The sequence below is a fragment of the Saccopteryx leptura genome, chromosome 3 (genome assembly GCF_036850995.1).
Source record: "Saccopteryx leptura isolate mSacLep1 chromosome 3, mSacLep1_pri_phased_curated, whole genome shotgun sequence".
Lineage (NCBI taxonomy): Eukaryota > Metazoa > Chordata > Mammalia > Chiroptera > Emballonuridae > Saccopteryx > Saccopteryx leptura.
This window is the reverse complement of record NC_089505.1, coordinates 34,399,383-34,421,413: the sequence shown is the minus strand read 5'-3', so window position 1 is coordinate 34,421,413 and position 22,031 is coordinate 34,399,383. Positions and strand designations below refer to the sequence as shown.

At 37.0% G+C, this 22,031-nt stretch overlaps 1 protein-coding gene across 4 annotated transcripts in view; it reads left to right on the top strand.

Moving 5' to 3' along the window:
- Window positions 1–22,031, top strand: part of LAMA2 (laminin subunit alpha 2) — a 627,903-nt gene that overhangs the window by 397,973 nt on the left and 207,899 nt on the right. For all 4 annotated transcript variants that reach the window (XM_066373271.1, XM_066373270.1, XM_066373269.1 and 1 more), the window contains 4 exons: window positions 3,133–3,219; window positions 11,449–11,660; window positions 15,967–16,073; window positions 20,383–20,563. In XM_066373271.1, the coding sequence (XP_066229368.1) occupies window positions 3,133–3,219; window positions 11,449–11,660; window positions 15,967–16,073; window positions 20,383–20,563 (587 nt within the window). The remainder of the gene's footprint in view (window positions 1–3,132; window positions 3,220–11,448; window positions 11,661–15,966; window positions 16,074–20,382; window positions 20,564–22,031) is intronic.

Genomic DNA, 22,031 nt, shown 5'->3' with positions numbered 1-22,031 from the left:
GAATGTTATTCCAGTGATGAAAGGAGTGTTTATTTCATATCACATCTAAACCCCAAGAGGCAATTCATTCCCTTTTGCATAACTGTGAGCTAGTTCAAAGCCATATCTTCATCTGCCACTGTCAAATGAACATACCTTACGAAATGTATTTTTCATTCTAACTACACTCTTCATTTTCTTACTTTTTAGTATTCTTTTCATCTTTAACCTTATTAATCCATATTATCTTAATGTACATATGTTGCTGGGTAGAATTAAATTCTTTTTTGGAACAAAACTAATTGTATCTACCTGTAAATATTTACATATATAAATGAATACACCTATAGTTTACATACGTATTTATACATAGAATATATGTATAGTCTACTTATAAATGAATCATTATAAATATAAAAATTTATGTTCAGCCATTAAGAAAAGCTATTTCCAGATGCAGATCTTTGCTATATAGTTCCAAAATAGCTTCTTTTCCTCCCCCTATTTTTGGAAAATGCTTGCTGTTCTTGGGTTTCTCGTGTCCTCCATGGCATGGAGTAGGTAGTTCAGGAAGCAGAATACCCTCTCTGCCAGGGGAGAGCTAGCCAACTGGAGTTAAATGGCATCATCTTGGAACCATTTGAAGTCAACAATGATCTTGCAGTTTTCTCTTTCTGTCACAGAGCAGTTAAATTCATATTTTGGTCAAAATCAAGTCATGTTTTTGCATTTGCCAATCCAAATTCTATAGCCTTTTTTTGTTTTTTTTTTTCTATGTTTATTTCTCATCCTCAGTTTACTTTTGGTGCTGAATGTCATCTTCTTTATAACTATAATTTCAGTTGTCGCCATCAGGGAGTAAACCCTCATTTTATGTTGATTAAAAAATATTAAAGCACAAATACAGTTATACTTTATGAGAACATTTTACTTCACTGCTTCTTGTAAAGCATTTATATGATCAAAAGTTTAAACATACTTAATTCTTATAAGTAGGTTGAATGCTGGTTGGACAAAAAGAGAACATCATATTAGAATTCAGAAGTCCTGTATTACATGATAAATTCTCCTGGATGACACTGAACAAGGAAAATTATGCCTGCCCCAATGAGCTCATAAAATTTTGGGAAAATGTGATAAAATTATTAGCAAAAATCATTCTGAAATATGAAGAACTAGTTAAATCTCACATTTCATTGTCATTGCTTCATTTTTTCTGAAAAAAAAGTGTTCTTTTTTGTCAATGACGGCATTGCACTTTACTTCTGTCAACTTTAAGCAATGCATGAGTGTATTTAAAATTTAAAATCTATTTTATAAATAGTTTTAAAGTGTCAGAAGCCATGTCAAGGATTTAAAAAAAATTGGTGTAGTTTTCTTTCAATCACCATATTCCCTCATGGATAGGAAATCGAGGGCTTCTAGTTAGAGTCATTCTCCATAGATGACGAGATAGTTATAGAATGCCAGTCTTTAAAAAGAGATGTACACACATTCTAGAAATTGGTCAAAATCTAAATCTTCCTTTTTTTGTCTGAAAACAATTGTAAGTCATTGGGTAAGGAGGGGAAAATCCTATTCTATTTCATTTTTACATGTGCCTCTTCTCTTCAATGCAGTCACATTCCTGCCAAGAAAATCACCCACAGTGAACTCCTTTGGGATCACAGGTGGCCGACCACAGCCTGATCTCTAAAACATGGTTCTCCCCTCAAAGAGCACGGGCTAGATTTGTCTTGGTTATGCTTTTTTGTGGCAGCCACCATAACCCTTCAATGTGGAATATTACATCTGGGTAATATTTGTAAACTCAAGATATTACAGACCTGGCCACCATCCCTTCATCCCCTCAGTCCTTAGCTAAGCAGATTCATTTAGATTTTCCATGAGTTGAAATGTTTAAAATGATAGAACTACTTGCTCTGATAGCTTGCTACTATCAAAAAATTAGGATTATTAAATCTTTGCTGGACTACTATGAGTTAAGCCAGAGGAATATTATTCAAAATATTTCCAATGATCTGATGTGCACTAGTTAAGAAAGTATTCCAAACTCATGCAAGTGTCAGTAGCAGAACGAGATCAGGACTTGCACTGTTTAATTTGTTGTTCTCTGTTTAATTCATTTAGCCATCAAGCAAGCCTCTACTGAATTGTCCTGTCATATATAATAGAAAATAAATCTATTTAGGAAAGACATAATGGGAAAAAGATTAATTGGGGGCATTTCCTTTTAAAATGATAGAGCAGCAGAATGCACAGAATGTGGACTGTTTGATGACTCTTCAGAGAGCCATTGTGTCAATCTTAGGTAAGGGTTCACGCATGAGAGGTGTCTCTCACAAGTCAAGGAACATGCTGTTGAAGGCTAAGGCTAATACACAGTTACTTGGCTGTTTTCAGACTTGCTGTTCAACTCTGTTACTTCAGATCCACATGGGAAATATGTGCAAAAAGTGAGGTAAATGTTGGAACATGCCAGAAGATGAGAAATGGAAAGGTTGTTTTAATTCCTTTGGTTTTATTATCCATTTAGGCAGAATAAACATGCTTGATTTCTTGTGAAAGCTTTACAGAGGATTTCTTCTGGGTTGACAGTATGCCTATGAGTACTTATGGGCAGCAGCCTGCACACACGTGTGCACACATGCATACACACATTCACACACCTGCGGTAGCAGTACTGGACGTAGGAACCCCATCACCGCCATCGCTGTCACCACCACTTCCACTTCTATATACTGAGTTTTCCCAAATCTCTGGCAGGTATTTCTGGAAGGCTCTTAATTTCAGAAGGATTGGGCTGGAGAGAGAATGTGAGGCAGTATTTTGCTGGGCCTGGGGAATCCCTAGAAAGGAGCAGTTCAGTCCCACTTGTTACTGATGATCACAGACCCAGAACAGTCAAAAGTCAGTTAATAACATGTCACCAGGATATTGCTCTCCACTGGGCTATATTCACGTCTGCAGAAATAGCAATGTCATTTCATCCTCGATTGGCCAGACCCTAATCTCCGTCTGTGAGACGAGAATGACCAGCCTGCACCCTTTTGTCACAGCAGTACTGAGAGAGAGAAGTGAAAATATGCTGCTAATGACTTTGTATATGTGCTTTTTCCTTGTCTCTGTTGTTCTCCAACAACATCAACATAGCTTTAGCCCGACGTGCCATTTAGACAGAAGTCTTGGATTGATCTGTGATGAATGCCCTGTCGGGTACACAGGACCACGCTGTGAGAGGTAAGCACGGGCTACGCCATCTTTCAAAATGATTTCTACCTTGGGAGTTATAAAACCACAGGCATTATCATCCTTTGCACTACCCCAGAAAAGCCGCTGCACTCAGTAAGATGAAATAAAGTTTCTTACCACACTTGTCAAACAAATGCATTATATTTTTATAGTTTATTTATTCTCTAGAAATGGCTCTATAAATCTCCACTCACTCAGAGAAATGTTTGATTAATGTTTTAATCTTAAAGGTTACGCATTAACCTACAATCTTTCTAGAAAGTATCGCTCAAGTGGAAAGTCATGCACTTTAAGATTTATCTTACTGTCTACATTGGCACCATTTATTTTTCATAATTAGCTTTTTGTCCTTAAAATGTGGCTTAAATGTGTAGTTCATAGTTCAGCAAGTGGTTCATAATTTACCTTAAATAAAATTTGAAAATAGAAATAAAATATAACTTATTATCATGATTTATATCCTCTTCTGAGTACTTCCAAGACAGTATTTTAATTCTTGTTTATGGTCACTAGCCTGCTCAGCCATGGAACCAAAGATATTTTATGTAATTTCTGTGATCATTTTTCCTCCTAAAATCTTTTTGAAAAAAGAGTTCTTCTGAATTTCAGTTTCAGTATGAAATGGTACGAAATTCCCCCTTGATATTATTGATAAATACAACACGACCTCTCTGTTTTTAGCATTGAGAAGAGTCCACTTTGCAACCATCTCAGGGGGACAGGGGGTGAGGTGGGTGCAGAGGACCTGCTTTCACCCATTGTCACCAAAGCTAACTCCACAGAGGGCTATTTCTGCCTGTCTTTTCCTGTCCTCTTGGCAGCCATCACCCTGTTTCAACCAGGGTGCATAAACAAAGCTGGAGCCAGTCTCCCGGAGGGCATTTAGCCAGCAGCTAGCAGCCTGTGCACAGAGTGCCAGTGACCGTTCTTAGCAGCAACAAGGACTATGTGTGTATACGGCGGCATCTATAAATTCATAATGGAAAACCAGAGTTAAAGTAAGAAGGATTTATTTGCAATTGAGAAACTGGAGGTCTTTAATTGTGTAGTGTTTTTTTTTTTTTTTTAAGAAAACGTGTATCATTTAAGATAATAGCAGAACATACCATTACCAAGACAGATTTACATCAAATGCCTAATGCCCACCCCACATACACGTTATCCGGCTGACGATTGGCAACGTTTTTTTTTTTTAAAGCAGCTGGAGAATGATAGCTGCTCTGTCATATAAAGTTATTAAATCCATTCACATAGATGACCATAGTCTATGAAATATTTATACTGCTTTGCTTCATGCTCTGTATTTTCAGTTAGACAATAGTTTTTGAACCATCTACAATTTAAAATCTTTCAAATTATATAACAAACATTTGTTCAGCAACTACCATTTGCTGGGTTCAGGGCTAGACAGATTGTATACACAGATGCATTCTATAATCCTTGCTCTCAAGCAGCCCACATCTTTAACGTGGATGAGAATGTTTGAATGGATTCTAGGGATAATTCTAATTGGAATAATAAAAATCACCAAGGAGAGAAATACCTGATAAAAAGCATGATTTTGTATCTAAAATCTTCATTTATCTGATTAAAGAAAGGTGGAAATATGCATTTGTACCTTATCAAATGGCATTTTTTATCTCCGGTTCAAACTTTTCAGTCAAAAATTATCTTAAATTATCACTATATGGAGAATGGGATCATTTATTTTTCTAGTAAGAATGGATTAGAGTTCTCCAGGGATGCTTAGAGTGTGTCATTTCTCTGTATTTATGTAAACCAAGAAGTTCCTTAGTTGGGTCCAAAAATATTTAAGAGAAACATTTTCTGAGATGTGTAAGCTTTAGTGGAAAGGAAGGGGGAATAAGAGCTGGCGTAAGGAGGAGAAACTAAATCTTGTCATCAGAACTATTCTGTACGTGATTGGAAAACCAAAGCTGCGTTTCCCAAACTGTAGATGTTCTTGCAATAGAGCTCTGTGATTGCATAAGCTTGGGGAATGCCTATTAACATGATAAAAAAAATTATGACATGTCCTGGAATGAGGAAATCTGTTCAAGTTATTGAACTCATTGTTTTCAAGTTTTGTTTGAACATCCAGTCCCAGCTTTTATACTATTGCAAGAATGCATCTCAGAGCAAAGCTAGATGGACAGGAATTATAACTTTACATTCTTTATCTTAATTTAATTTCTATTCTGATACTTAATTATCCATAGGTCAGAGCTGTAAGAGCTCAGAAACATAATCTGTCAAGTACTCTGTAAAGTCACGCAATGTCATATGTCAATTATATCTCAATGACTTTTTAAATTAAGTTTTTTTTTCTCTCTTCTCCACTTCTCAGGATTGAACCCAAGTTCAAACAAGCTTATTTAGTACCAAAAGGCTTGAGTATTTATATTTTAGGCAATGAACATTTGGTGGGGCCAACAATCTCTGAGTAACATCCAAGTATGTTGCTCTGACCTATTCTTTTTTCATTTCCTCTTAATTACCTTCCCCTTCTGGTCTAATAACTCTAGACACTCTTTTCATGCCACTGTGGGGGGGGGTGGCACAGGACACATTCTGCTGCTTTCATTCCACACTGGGGTGCACCAGCTTCTCTACTGCCATCACTACTCCTCCGTCTGCCTTTCCATCTCCATCCCATTTTGTCTTTGGGAATAACTCGCAGGAGTAGATGTCACATTCATAAAAATTGTGACTTTTAGAGCTGGAAGTCTGGAAGATCCCTATGTTTCTGCTCTCTTGCCTGTCGAATCCCTTCCTTCACTCTGTCATGTAGCACAAGATGGCCTTGGATTTAAGAGAAGGATGAAAGATCATGAAAGAGAGGATAGCAAACCAAGATATGACAAAATATCGGTGGCTCTTCTGTTTCATGTAGAACTCCAGTTAAGAGATTTGGAAAGCTTTTGCTTGGGGCCAAAGCACCCATACTTTGACATATTATTGCTTTCCTCTGGGGACTGTTTTAAAGTAAGTAAGAATTTAGAGAGTCAGGGATGAGGTATTTATTATGGCTCTTTACTAAGTTCCTAGTATTTTATTATCGGGACAAGAGGGGAAAACCAATAAGGAGACACTATCTAGAAAGGCATAAAAGGAGGAGTGTTGGAGCATCAAGAGAAATTTTAAGTAATATGTAGTTCTTTTTTTGATTTTTAAAATTTAATTCCCAAATCCAAGTTTAATGTTCTCTGCTTCAGAAGTGCCTGACTCTGAGTCAAATCTAATTGTAATCAGATCACTGTTTTGAGGAGATTCCACTCATGCTGCAGTCTCTGTGAGCCCTTGAATCCTGGATGTGGAGTGTGGAGTTGCAGAAATAACGGAAGAGAGACACTTACACTTACTTGGTAGTTCTGTTAGCAAAATTTTGACTCCATGTGAGGTTTCAAAGGGCTGCTCACATGATCTCACAGTTTGTACACAGCACAAAAGGACTCAGCCAAGGGATAGATTAGAGGGTCAAACCCAGTGTGCCCACTTTTTGCCAATACACCTTCTTTCTTGTTCCTCAGTGCCCAGCTATGCCCACTATCTCTTCATCTTTCTGCATATGCCAGAGAGAATCTTTTTAAAAAATAATTTGTGGGCCCAGGCCGGTTGGCTCAGTGGTAGAGCGTCGGCCTGGCATGTGGGGGACCCGGGTTCGATTCCCAGCCAGGGCACATAGGAGAGGTGCCCATTTGCTTCTCCACCCCCACCCCCTCCTTCCTCTCTGTCTCTCTCTTCCTCTCCCGCAGCCAAGGCTCCATTGGAGCATAGATGGCCCAGGCGCTGGGGATGGCTCCTTGGTCTCTGCCCCAGGCGCTGGAGTGGCTCTGGTCGCGGCAGAGCGACGCCCCGGAGGGGCAGAGCATCGCCCCCTGGTGGGCAGAGCGTCGCCCCTGGTGGGCGTGCCGGGTGGATCCCGGTCCGGCGCATGCGGGAGTCTGTCTGACTGTCTCTCCCCGTTTCCAGCTTCAGAAAAATACAAAAAAATATATAAAATAAAAAAAATAAAAAATAATTTGTGGCCCTGGCTGGTTGGCTTAACAGTAGAGCATCAGCCTGGTGTGTGGAAGTCCCAGGTTTGAATCCAAGTCAAGGTACACAGGAGAAGTGACCATCTGCTTCTCTTGCAACCTACCCCTTCACCCTTCTCTCTCTCTCTCTCTCTCTCTCTCTCTCTCTCTCTCTCTATATATATATATATATATATATATATATATATATATATATATATATATATATATCTTTCTCTTTCCCTTCCACAGCCATGGCTCAAATGGTTCAAGCAAGTTGTCCCTGGGTGCTGAGGATGGTTTCATGGCCTCACCTCAGGCACTAAAATAGCACGGTTGCCCAAGCAATAAAGCAACAGCCTCAAGTGGGCCAGAGCATCACCCTGTAGGGCACTTGCCGGGTGGATCTCAGTTGGGGCACATGCGGAAGTCTGTCTGTCTGCCTCCCTGCCTCTCACTTAATTAAAGATAAATAAATAAATAAATAATAAATGAAAATAATTTGTGGAAAGGGACCATATAAGCAGGGAAACTCCCTGAATCTTTAGCTTATTTGGCCAAATGGATGATAAAGAAAATACAGAATGTTTGCCCAGCTGTTTACATCTATACTCCAGCCTCCATGCTCTTTGCCTTTGCCAATTTTGCAATTCCCTCTGCCTGGAATACGGCAGCCCATCCATTCCTCTGCCTGCTCAACTCTTACAATTCGGCTCTACCATCCTGAAGGCATCCTTCATTAACCCTAATCTGAGTTGCTTGCTGTTCTATGCTTCCATCAAAGTGTTTGCTTATCTCTAGTAGGTTGGCGCTGCTTTTGTAAGTATGTCTTTCTTCATGAGCTATAGTCCAAAGACTGTGCCATACAAAACTGTTTAGTAAATGTCTGAGGAAGAACAGGAGGGGGGAAAAGCAAGAGCTTTTCCAATTTGCTTAGGGAGATTGAAGCATTGTTTTCAGTCCATAGATCATGGCAACACAGGCCACCAATTTCAGCCCAAAGTTGGTGAATACCAGATAGAGAAGAGTGAGATAAAAGTCTCACCAATGTTGCTTTCTCCTCATTGTTATCTTTCTCCCCTTCTGCCATTCTTTTTATCTCTATCTCTATCTCTATCATCTCTCATTTATTTTTCCTTCTCTGTCTCTCTAAGTGATCAACAGAAAAAAACACATTACATGCATATTTGGAGTGTCATCTACATTTAAAGGTTCTCTTTCTAAAACACTGCACTTTGATTTGAAAAAGTTAGCAAAAATGTGGAAAGGAATGGTGAGTTTGTTATGTCAAGGCATTCCTCTCTAGCAAGGAATCCAATGAACCCTTTCTGTAAGTCCTCATTCTATCCTGCATATAAGAGGATTTGAGATTTTAAATGACAAGCAATATCGGTAAAGTAAAATTCTGAGAAGCTAGAAAGTCCAAATGACTGTGATTACATTAATTTTTATTAGGTAAATCCAACTTGATCAGAATATCAAAACCATCATTATTAATAAAGTTATATGGTTAGCACTATTGTATTCACTGATCCTAAAATCACTTTTTAATTTCAATTGAAACATTTTAGGCCCTGGCCTGTTGGCTCAGTGGTAGAACATTAGCCCAGCATGTAGATGTCCCAAGTTTGATTCCTAGTCAGGGCAGAGAGGAGAAGCGTCAATCTGCTTCTCACCCCTCCCCCTCTTGCTTTTCTCTCTTTTTCTCTCTTCCTCTTCTCCTCCCATCCTGCAGCTATGGCTTAATTGGAGTGAGTTGACCCCACGTGCTAAGGATGGCTCCATAGCCTCTGCCTCAGGTGCTAAAAAATGGCTCCAGTTGCAACTGAACAAGGGCTCCAGATGGCAGAGCATTGCCCCCTGGTGGGCTTGCCGGGTGGATCCTAGTAAGACATATGTGAGATTCTGTCTCTGCCTCCCCTCCTCTCACTAAATAAATAAATAAATAAATAAATAAATGTATCTAAGAATACCTTTCCATGTATAGAAACACATACATATACATCAGTAATAAAACATGAATGTGCACTTTTTAATAAAGTGGCATATGAATTATCTATCATGTATAGTCAGTAAGTTTTCTTATATATCGTAAAACAAAAAATAAAAAGCAGATGCTTCTTCAGTTACTCTATTTAACTGTAGTTATTTTCTCATGGACTAAGGTGTTTTTCATTGTGAGAGAATGTTGGACTTATTAATTGGTATCTATGTTAAGAAAAATCCCCAGATCTTATTATAACACCATCTCTCCTGAGGGCAGTAAGTCATTTTGAGGAAAGTAAACTGAAAATAATGGGTTTTTGTTGGCTGTGATAATGATCATTGTGTATTGTTATTCTAGTGGAGCACATCACTCTCTTAATAGTAAACAAAATGAGATGTGAATATATGTGGATGTGATTATAAGCTCTGAATATCAAGTAAGAAAAAAGAATAGGTTAAAATTCCAAAGAATCTTCCTATTTGTCAAACACAACTCCTGAAGGGATTGTGGGGGAATTTTAAGCATTCAAATATTAGTTCATATTTTACAAAAGAGAATTAATAAGCAATTATATTGTGTGGGTGGCAATGCTTTTCCAAGCAATATTTGTACAATGACTTTTACAACTGATAAATATTTTGTGAATATAATTTTTAAAATAATCTCATTTTATAAATGAGGGTAAAAGGTTAATTTAAAAGACTATTATGGCATCTATAAATGTTCTAGAAAACTTAGAATAATCAACGTATATTACCAACTTAATGACTTTGCAACATAATTCGGATGTAATTGAAGTATCCTTGTATGATGTACTGGCTTTAAACCATTTCTCCTTCAAATGGTAGAGAGCATTTATTACACAATGACTTAGCCATGTGTGAGTGGCTGAGAATAAAAGTAGTGTTCAATAGAAATTATATTCTTTCACATGGTTTTTGTTCCCCTTCAATTTTGACCCTTGCTGAAAAAGACTATTTATTTTGCTAAAACAGCACAGATAACAGAACTACCCTGACCATAAGATTTCAGATGCTCTGTTCTGCTTCTCTTTCGGCAACTGTGGCTTACTTAATAAGAAGCATGAGCAAACATCATTGAAAGAGAAGACAGGGCAGAATATAAATGGGTGCTTCCTCTAAAGATATATTTTAGCCTGACCTGTGGTGGCGCAGTGGATGAATCGTTGACCTGGAATGCTGAGGTTGCCGGTTCAAAACCCTGGGCCTGCCTGGTCAAGGCACATATGGGAGTTGATGCTTCCTGCTCCCTCCCCCTTTCTCTCTCTCTTTCTCTCTTCTCTAAAATGAATAAAATATAAAAATAAAAAAAAAAGATATATTTGTGCACCCATCTCTAACATGAAGGAGCATTTTAAAATCTAGCATATGGAGAAAGGGCAATTGGATACTATAATTTAAAAAATCTCTGCCATGCCTCATAAATAAACAAACATTTGTTTTTTCCCATAATGTCTATAATGACGTTTAGTCCTTTAAAAAAAAAAACCTAGAGTTTGCTACAGAGTTGTGGGCACAGCTAAGTATCATCTCTTGGCATGTTATCATAGCATACAGGCATATGTAATTTTCAAAAAAGACTCCTTAGTGAAAATCTACCTCTATATGGATATGCAAATACATACAAACTTATTATTAATGCAGAGATACCCATAGCTTCCACCCCAAATAATAATGAGGACATTTTGGTTTATAATTTTCTATTTAATAAATTTTGAATTCTCACTACTGAATTTCCTTGTGAGCCTGTTTTTTCATAACAAGCTATTGCTGCAACAAAAACAAACAAACAAACAAACAAAACCAGAGAACCTTACAAATTTGTACAGAAAACAACCAATTGGAGTAGATACATATGATGTCTTGTACTACAAAGGCTTTCCAGCATGGACCTGGATTCCTCTGGAGTGCTAGGAGCAGGTTTCTTATTATGCTTTGGTCTCATCTTCAGTGCCAGTAACAAGATTTTTTTTTTCCCTGAAATCTAATTACTAGTGGGGCTGGCAGGATTTCATCTTGTATCTACACTACAGTTGTGGAAAAACATTTTTTAATCACCTTGCATTTGAGAAAAGGAACACTTAAAAGGAAAACATATCCTGGGAGAGGGGTGGTGTGGAAAATACCTAAGCATTACCCTGATGGGTTTCATTAATTCCTCCCAAATGCTCACTGATGAAATTTTTTGCCTTAGGTGTGCAGAAGGCTATTTTGGACAACCTTCTGTACTTGGAGGATCATGTCAGCCATGCCAATGCAATGACAACCTTGACTTCTCCATCCCTGGCAGCTGTGACAGCTTGTCTGGCTCCTGTCTGATATGTAAGCCAGGTACAACAGGCCGGTACTGTGAGCTCTGTGCTGATGGATATTTCGGAGACGCAGTTGATGCAAAGAACTGTCAGCGTAAGTCCTGAACTATTGATGTCCCTGACAGAATTGATGCATTGCACCTCAAAGCATCTGATGAGTTCTTGAGTGGGATCGGAGAAGAGGAAATTATGTGTAAAACATGTATGATAGAGGCACAACCTATACACAGGGTCTGCATATCCTAAAATACTTTTTTACTAATGAATCGAGTAAATCATTTGAAGATTGCTGCATTGTTGCAGTGCCGCTGTTTTTCGGGTAATACACATATTTCTCTTTACATGTGGAAAAAGATTTTTAAAATAAATGTATGTCCATAGGAGGAAAGAAGAATTTTGAAAATAAGTAGGATCTATTTATCCTTTATTGTTGATCTCAACTCTAATCATTTTCCCAAAATAAATTTATCTGCCCATGTTGTTTCATTAGTATCTATCAGTAAATGTGAATCTATATTCCTTTCATAGGTGAACTTTACATTTCTGCATTTCATCAATGTTTTTACACACAGTCATTGATATTGTTAAGTAATTAACTTTCACCTTAGAACTCTTCATAGACTGCTGTTCTCCTTTCACAAAATTAGGTATTGTAGGACTTCATTCACGTGAGTCGGCACCTCCCTCCCTCGCCTTTCCCTCCTTAGCTCTATTACACAGTGTCGCAAAGAATTTACAAATGCTTTATGTAGTGCTAATATAGTATGCAAGGGAAATCTTTGCACTGCCATTGTCAGCTTCATCTGCTGTTATAATCTTTAAGCAAAACAAGAATCAGCCCAACAGTTTACTTCTGCCAGTGGCATTATGTAAGAAGGGACTCTTCAAACCATTCAGTGGGTACAGAAATGGAAAAATATGAAAACTACTGAAAATATAGTCCCCTGCTATCATCCCTGCTGTAAACACCAAAGACTTGGTAGGATATTTATTTCAATATGAAAGGTGTCTTTCTCCTCATAGATGTAAAATACATGCCAGCTTTTTGTCATTTGAAGATGACAATTTGTTGAATTAAAAACAAATCACTCCTGGCCCTGGCCGGTTGGCTCAGTGGTAGAGCGTCGGCCTGGTGTGCAGAAGTCCCGGGTTCGATTCCCAGCCAGGGCACACAGGAGAAGCGCCCATCTGCTTCTCCATCCCTCCCCCTCTCCTTCCTCTTTGTCTCTCTCTTGCCCTCCCGCAGCCAAGGCTCCATTGGAGCAAAGATGGCCCGGGTGCTGGGGATGGCTCCTTGGCCTCTGTCCCAGGCGCTAGAGTGGCTCTGGTCGCAACAGAGTGACGCCCCGGAGGGGCAGAGCGTCGCCCCCTGGTGGGCAGAGCGTCGCCCCCTGGTGGGCGTGCCGGGTGGATCCCGGTCGGGCGCATGCGGGAGTCTGTCTGACTGTCTCTCCCCATTTCCAGCTTCAGAAAAATACAAAAAAAAAAAAAAAAAATCACTCCTGAACAATTGACATCTATTAATATCATCTGTAAACTGATGATTTTTTTTTAAAGCAAGCTTTTCAATAGGCTCTGGAGGCTTGTTAACCATTGTAGGATTAGGGAATCTGTGTAAAATCATAATGAGCTTAAGAAATTCTCCCGTTCAAATATGTTACCTAGAATCTGCACTTTCTAGCTATATGACCCTGGTCAAGACATTTGACGTCATAGAGACTCAATTTTTTTCATTTACATAAAGGTTCATAGTTTTCTGTGAGAACTAACCAATCTACTCCCTAGACAGTATCTGGTGAACCTGTGGGCCCGCAGCTCACACATGGCATCTCCTTCCCCAGTGGTGCTTGCGGTGTTCATGAGTAGCTGGGGTTTACTCACTTTATGGCTGTGTTAATCATTTCATGATCTCTCTTGTTTTAGTTTCCAATAAGCCCCTCCAAAAGGTCTCAGGAGGTTCTTCTACTAATTTTATTGTAGTATATTGGGGATCTGTAGCGTGAAGCCTTAAGATCACACAGAAGAATATAGCATGAAAACATTTTTGAATCATCACCAATTTTTATACCACTTGCCATGAGCAATAGATACAATTATGGTTTTTAATGCTCCTTAGGATGTAATTAAGACTAAAAGTATAAGAGACTAATTTATTATCTATTTTGATAATTTTTTGCAGATACAATAGCTCTTCTATGCATAGATGGTAAACTCTCAAGAGAAGAAAATTCTGATAAAGCATTATTTTAGTTGCCCCTAGATTTGTTCATCAAAAGTACACCACTACAAAGAAATATATTTTGCTTTTCAAATTTATGTATAGTGTTTAAGTGTCATACATTTCTTTAAAAACGCCTCTTAAAATTTTTACATTGCTTTTGTTATTTTTAAGTTGACAATAATTAGCTTTAATTAAGAATGACTATGATATTATACATTTCATTTAAAAATATCACTTAAGTATTCTAGATTGCTTTCATTATGTTTAGGATGATATTAATTATGGTCAATTTAATCTTATATTTCTCACTCTAAGAAAAAGTACTTCTAAATTCTATATTATTTGAGATTTAAAAATATGTATGTGTCATAGATTATGTGTAATATACATTAAAGAAATTAAAAGTATAGATAGTAATTGCATTCAAATAAAATGCATTGTTAAAGAAATTATTGTCTTCAGCCTTTTCTCACACCCCAAATATGGGCTATCTTTGGGCTAACCCCAAGGTAAGTGATTGGCTGCAGGTGGGCTGGCTCCCCAACACCCACTCAACCACTGTCTGCTTGGCAGGCACTGAAGGCCAAACTACTGGAAGAAACATCAAGCAGATTTTAGGAAGCAATAATACTAAGTAGAATCTTGAGTCAGATGATCAGAATAATAGCACAAGATGGTAGAGTAGCTATTTATAATGTATTTATAAAGTGTGCTCAGATCAGAGTGTCCATAAACATGAAATATTGTACAAAATTTTCCAAAACCATCCGTAAATACTCTAAATATCATCTCTCTCTTATACTTTGTATTCTGGTATCAATGCAATTATATATACCATTTAAAATACACTCATTCAATACAAAGTAAGCCATTGAGGACTGTTACATTTGTGAAAAGGCCACTTAATTTTTAGATTGATATATGTTTCAGAATAATATCAGACATCTTTATAACACAGAAATGACAAATGAATACTTAAACTAAATATATTTTCTATCTTTGAAGATTGTATGTAAGTTGTAAAATAAAAATATTTTTTTTAATTATAATGTGCCCTGGCTGGTTGGCTCAGTGGTAGAATATAGGTCTGAATGTGTAGATGTCCCTGATTCGATTCCCAGTCAGGGTACACAGGAGAAGTGATCATCTGCTTCTCCTTCCCTCCTCCTCTTCTCTCTCATCTCTCTCTCTCTCTCTCTCTCTCTCTCTCTCTCTTCTCCTCTCACAGCCATGACTCTATTGGTTCAAGTACATCAGCCCCAGGCACTGAAGATGGCTCTGAGAAGCCTCCACCTCAGGCACTAAAAATAGCTCAGTTGCCAATATGACCCCATGTAGGCAGAGCATCAGCCCCAGAGAAAGGTTGCGAGGTGGATTCCTGTTGGGATGCATGTGGAAGTCTGTCTCTCTATCTCCTTATCTCTCACTTAAAATAGAATATATATATATATATATATATATATATATATATATAATGCGTTATTTTATTTTTTATTTATGCTAGTATACTTGAAACAATGCTTTTATGTACTTTCTAGTCTTAAAGGTATGTATGTGATGGATATATAAATAAAATTTCCTCCTCAAACTCATATTTTGAGCTTAATACAAAGCAGGCACATAGTAAATAATTACTAAATTTAAAAAATCAATTAATGTTGCTTGATTAATAGTGATATTAATATTATGCTATGGTTGCTATTAATTTTGATAATTTTTCAAAATTCTTTTAGCTCTAGTGTAATATGCATTACTTAAAATGGAAATATAATATCTTAAATGTTATCCCAATGTACCTACAAAACAGTGAGACATCTGGAGAAGTGATGGACGCAGCAGTAGCGCCTACAAATCATGCGGCCTTGTACGGGTTATGGCTTCTTTGAATTTCAGTGTCTTCATTCTTAACATTGGAATAATGATGATGACATTAATATTTCACTAGCATATGATATGCCAGGTACTGTGCTAAAACTTTACATGAATTAATCTTACAGTTTGCAGACTTGTAAGGATCAAATGACATAATGCCTAACAGAACATCTAGCAAGCCAGAAAACATTCTATTTTAAAAGTTAGTTGACAGTGTTACTATCTTGGAGATATTATTATTTAATAAGTCTTTTTAAGACTATTAGAAATTTTTTCCCAGAGGCTGATCTCTCTTTTTTTTTTATAGCTTGTCGCTGTCATGCCAATGGCTCCTTCTCCGAGGTGTGCCACACTAGAACAGGACAGTGTGAATGCAGGCCCAACGTGCAGGGCCGGCGGTGTGATGAATGTAAGGTAAGCAGGAGGAGCTGGCGGTGAATTCCTTCCTCCTTGAAAAGTCTCATTAGCTTCCAATGCCATACACCTTAGTGTATTGAAAGGTTCAGGATTATCTAATTCTGCATGTGAAATTACTGTGATCATTGAAATGGTTTCTCAAAATAAGAGTGATATCTGCTATACAGTAACTAGCATTTGACCTTCAACTTATATTTTCTCAGAAGTGCATTTGTGTAATCTTTACTGTTCTTCAGATGTTGCTGAATCAAAAAACATACAAATTTACTGTCCAGTCTACGGAGAGTAAAATATTCTTTCCTTTGCCTTTACATTTGGACAGAATAAAATGTGTCATACCCTTTAGTTTGAGTAAACTCTTTGTTCTAATTCCATTACTTAGATGTTAGTTCATGTGAGCACTCTAAGGGTTTCAGTAGAGAAGCTAATCGAGGTATTTTTTAGAGATCCTTTCACTAAAGTGAAACAATAATAAAATCCTGTTGCTCTCTGTTCTTGAACAAATTGTCCTGCCTTCAGTATGGTAAGACCTTAAGAGTCCTCTGTGGAAGCAGGTGGATTTGCTTCACTTCTCACATAAATACAAACTTTTTGTGCTAACGACTGTTAAACAAAAACAGGAATTTTTCCGATGTCATCGAACAGGCCTTTCTGTAGAAAGTTTGGAGATGTTTGATTCTTTCTCTTGAATAATATCATATGCTCTTTCTTTTATTTTTTCTTTTCTCTTGGCTTTTAAAGTCCAATATGTGGTGGGACTCAGAGAAACGATTCTGTGTGTTATGTGACTGCAATCCCGTTGGCTCTCTGTCACGGCACTGCGACCCTGCAGGAAGATGTGTCTGTAAATCAGGCTTCGTAGGGAAGCAGTGCAACCTGGGCAGGCAGGTGCACCAACGGGAGGAGCATCCGCGGAGAGCACAGCCGGTGTTCGGGCCACCCCAGCGGTGGGGGGCCAGCAGCTCCAGCGGGTGCCCTCGGGGCGCCTACTGGCCCGCGGCTCGGGTAATCCCAGAGGCGCTGCATGGCTCTTGCCTGGCATGTTGTGTTCTGTGTGCTGCGGCTGACGATCCCTCGTGCCATTTTACCAAAAAATGGTTGCTAAGTGTGCAAGTTGCAAATGCAAAAACCAGACAATTCCTGATTAAACCCTTGCCTTTAAAAAAAAAAATGTAGCTCTCCGTGTTTTCAAAAGTACGTTCAAGTTCATAAGTTAATAAAGTTTCAACGAATGATGGATGTGTAGAAAACAAAGAAAAAAATTATGGATAGGAACCTCTAGTCTCAAAAGTGGAAAGGGCTTCACTTTCTATTTATAGCAAACCCACTTCTATGAATGAACAAATGAAGGGAAATCTAGCAAAGAAAGTGACTCGCCCAAGAAAATTCAGCCCGTTTACCTGACAATCTCATCAGCATAATAAATGATTTGATTGCATGTCCACACCATAGTGTTGCTCTAGGGTATACAACACAAGAAACACATTTTTACACACTGTAAACGCACAACATACACAAAGTAAGGATGCATGTTTTCTACCACCTAAGTAGGCTACCCCTTCTCACAGGCAAAACAAAATGAATGTTGGATGGAAGGAAGAGAGGAAGGGAGGAGGGGAGTCTAGGTCCACAGCCAACCTGCAGAGTGGCAGGAGACTCGCAATGGAGAATCACAGTTGGTGAGAGAGCTGAGTGTAGGGGATAGAAGAAAGTGAGAATGAAGTACAAAGTAAAGAAGCAAAGGGGAAAAAAGCATGGCTTCATGTCTTTGACATTTTAAGAAAACTAGTTCTCGTTTCAGACTGCCTCAGGTCCAGTTCCAGCCTCAGCACTTCCTGCTGTAAAACAGGTCCTTAAGTCCTTCTGTAAGTCAGCTTCTTCATCGCTAGTAGGACCTACTTCACAGGGTTTGCATCTGTTCAGATTTTCTAAGAAACAAATGCCAAGTGATTGACCGGGAAAAACGCCTCTGAAGGATGAAGGCGGAGGGAGCCCAGGGGGCAGGGAGCCTTCTGCTGCAATGCAGGGCAAACTAGGTGAAAGAAGAGAGGGAAGAAAAGAATGGGTAGAAAAGCCTCATCGGGTACACGCTGCCAAAATCCCAAGTTCCTGGCAATGGGAAATACTGAAGCAAAATTGGCCCGTTAGAGGAATTCTGCTTTGGGCAGAAAAGTCCTAGTATTTTATTGTAATCAGTTATTGACTAGAAGAAGCATGGCCTGGTGTAGCTCCTCCAGTGGATATGAAAGAATGGAAGCTGGACATTGCCAATCCGTGACACTGCCCACTGCAGGCTCTCGTGCAGGAAGATCTTCTAGGACACCTCCATGACTGTTTCAGGGGAGTCATGAGAACAGGGCATGAAGTACAGACAGATACGGACAGTTCTCTGTAAATGTTAGGTATTGTTAATACTATTAAGTGAGGAAATCTTTAAAAGAGATTATGATTTTAAATAAGAAATGCATACTCACAGTAAAAGAAAGGGATAATAACTGATCAGAATGTCTCCAGTATAAAAATTTAGCAGGAATTCAACCCTCTGCTACATTATGTTTCTATGGATATAGGTTTCTATTTGTGTGTATCCAAGTGGTAGGTGTGTTGTTGTAGGTATGTAATTAGAATCACAGTGTATATATAATTTTGTATTTCGCTTTTTGAAATTTTACTTAATGCTATATACTAAGCATATTCATGTCATTAAAACTGCTTCAAAACAGGATTTTAATGATTGCATATCATTGCATAGCATGAATGTATTATAATTTAATTTTTCAAATTTTCTCTAACATTGAATATTCAAGTGCTTCTACAGTTACTATGATAAATAATATTGTAATGGGCATGTTTGTACTTTAAACATTTTCTCAATTTTTTATTATTTCTCTAGGCAAGGTGTCTAGAATCTTACATTGAATTATTTTTATGAATAAAATATATGTTTTAACTTTTCTTTATAAAATTGAATTTAAAATTTCAGAATCATGTAAGTTATTTCTTAAAAGTGATGTACACTTCTTTAATCATGTAATGAAATCTGAATTAGAACTAAAAATAAAGTCAGCAGTATATATAAATAAAATGATTAACAAATTCATTCAACATATTTTATATTTTAAATACAAAATTATTCTTAGCTGCAGTCATTTTAAAAGAATAATTTTTAGTATGACTTTGTTTTCTAATAAAATAACTTACCTTTTCTACTGTTATCAATAATGGAAAACTTATAATGAAGCGTATTTAGCTCTCTTTGAATGGCTCATATTAAGTAGCAAGATTTATTTTTACTAAGAAGTAAGTAGTAAGTCTAATTTTCCAAAATAGGAATAATTTTTACAAGGAAGTAATTATTGAGACTAATTTTCTACATTAAAATATCATAATAATGTGACGTACTTTATATTTAAAAATACAACCTTGACATACTTAAGTAGAATATGTTCTTCCCATTTTTCTTGTAGGAGTAATTTTTAATCCATCAGCCTTTTCTTAGATCACTCTACATCTGATAACATGTATTTCAAGAAAGTCAGCCAAAGCAAGTAATGAAAACTTGACCAAAGAAATTTAAGTGTTATAAGTAGATAAGAGATATGCATATGAATAACTCATCAGAGTATAAAAGTTTTCCTTCATTTACCTAATTATTAATGTATGTTTTCATAAATCAGTTTCTGTTGTCAGTATAAAACCCAAGAAACTAGATATTTGTCAAATCAATTATTTTGGCAGTATAGGCATAACTTGTAAATTATATTTATAGTGTGAGCCCTATAGTGATGATTAGAAGTATTTGTGGATATATGAAAAATTTTTAGATTAAATATTAGAGGAAATAATTTATTTTAATTTTAGGCTGTGGGGAACAATATTGAAAGCAGTTTTACCAAGTAGAAAGAGCTGATATGAAAATAATCAATGCAGATTATTAGGATTTAAGCAAATAAAAATTTTAATTAAAATAAAAATACCAACCATAGCTTATTTCCACAGTGCTGTTAGAACCTAGAAAGTATAGGGAAAGGCCAGTAAAAATATATCAAGCTGAATAATAAAAGCCTAATTCTGCCTTTATCTTGAGAAATTTCAAAGTAATTAAACTTTTATCTTTGGAAATTATAAAAATGTTTCGTTAGATTGAACGACAACTGAGTTGTCATAATATCAGTGAAGAAACCTTCATAAACTTTCATAACCGTTAGACTCCTTTTTTTCTCCCTGATCTTTTAGTACAATGATCTTGTTTTATAGTGAATGAATTGATTTAAATTTAATGTTTCTCTTGCCTTTCCTATCCCAGCCCGAAACCTTTGGCCTACAGTCTACAAGAGGGTGTGTTCCCTGCAACTGCAATTCCTTTGGGTCTAAATCATTCGACTGTGAAGAGAGTGGTCAATGTTTGTGCCAGCCTGGAGTGACAGGAAAGAAATGTGACCACTGTGCCCATGGTTATTTCAACTTCCAAGAAGGAGGGTGCACAGGTCTGTGATTAAGACTAAACATTAAACATTCATTCCCCGGTTTGGGTGTCTGGGTATCATAACAGTCTGTTCTTCAGGGGCCCCAGAGATGAAAGGAAAGACACCTGACAACAAACATATACAAAATATATATTTAAGCCCATGAGAAACATCGATTTATTTTAAATACATTAACAAAAGAAATACATTACAGTTTGAAAAACTGCCCTGTAAATAACTGTGTTTGCGAGTACTTGATGCTAATCCATCAGCAGACCCCAGTCCTGCTGTTTCACTCCCTATGACCTCCAATCAGCCAGTCCCTCAAAAGCTCGAAAGAAAGTCGAAAGTTCACTTTTTCTGGTGCCAATGTTGTCTTCATTTAAGCTCTATTCCTGTGTTAATGCAATCCAGCTTTTCCATTTCCTACTGCAGAATTGGTACAAGAACCAGGGAAGTTAATATATTTTTCTGAACCTGCAGCCTCTGGTGCACTGGGTCAATGTTTTATCCAGTTAGCCACCAGCCAGGACCCATTTTTATCTTAAAAAATGGTACAAATAAACTAAATCATTTGGCAGAAAATTAACAGCACCAATAATAATAACAAAAACAATGGCTAACATTTATTTGGTGTTTACCCTGTGCCAAATATTGTGCTAAACATTTTTCAAACCTGGAGTGAAATGCTATAAGCAATGATAGGATCCTTTAAAATATGATCTCAATCAAATATCTCAAATATATTTTGTTGGAAAGGTGTAATCATCATACAGCCAATTAAAAGTTTTCTTATAACATTCATCCTCTTTGAATTTGAATATTTGGTTTTTCTTCTCTTAGTTTCTCTTATTTAATATGAAACATTGCTTTAAAATGTACTCAGTATCTGAGTTAACTATAAGTAATAAGCAGCAGATTGTTCCTGTCTCAGATGGCTTTGAAGATCTCAAATATTATTTTTGCATTAATTTTGCATGGGTAGAGGTAAATTTACACTCTTCATATATTATATCATATCAAGGAAAATTCAAAATATGTTGAAAATAAATAAAGTAGGTGGTAAATAAAACTCAATAACATTGTATATGTATATCCATATATGTACAGTTCTGTAATTTAACTATTTTTAAATATTTTAAAAACTGAAATATCTTGATATATATCAGATTATACTGAGTTTAGGAAGCTTATTAAGCTTGTAAGTTTTTATTGTAAATAAGATCCATCAACAGGAAAGAATTGTTCATCTATACGATATAGAAAAGATAATTATGGATTTAAATATACTGTAGAAAAAAATCCTGAACTTTAAAGTATCCAGGTAGGAGATAATACAGTTAACATGGAATCTGATTACACCAGTTCTTTCTTTCCTTAAGCTTATTTGAAAAATTAAAGATGCTTTACCTTTTGAAATTATTAAGTGAATTACAACATATATGTATTGAATATCCTCTGTGAAGTGCACTGTACTATGATATAAAAG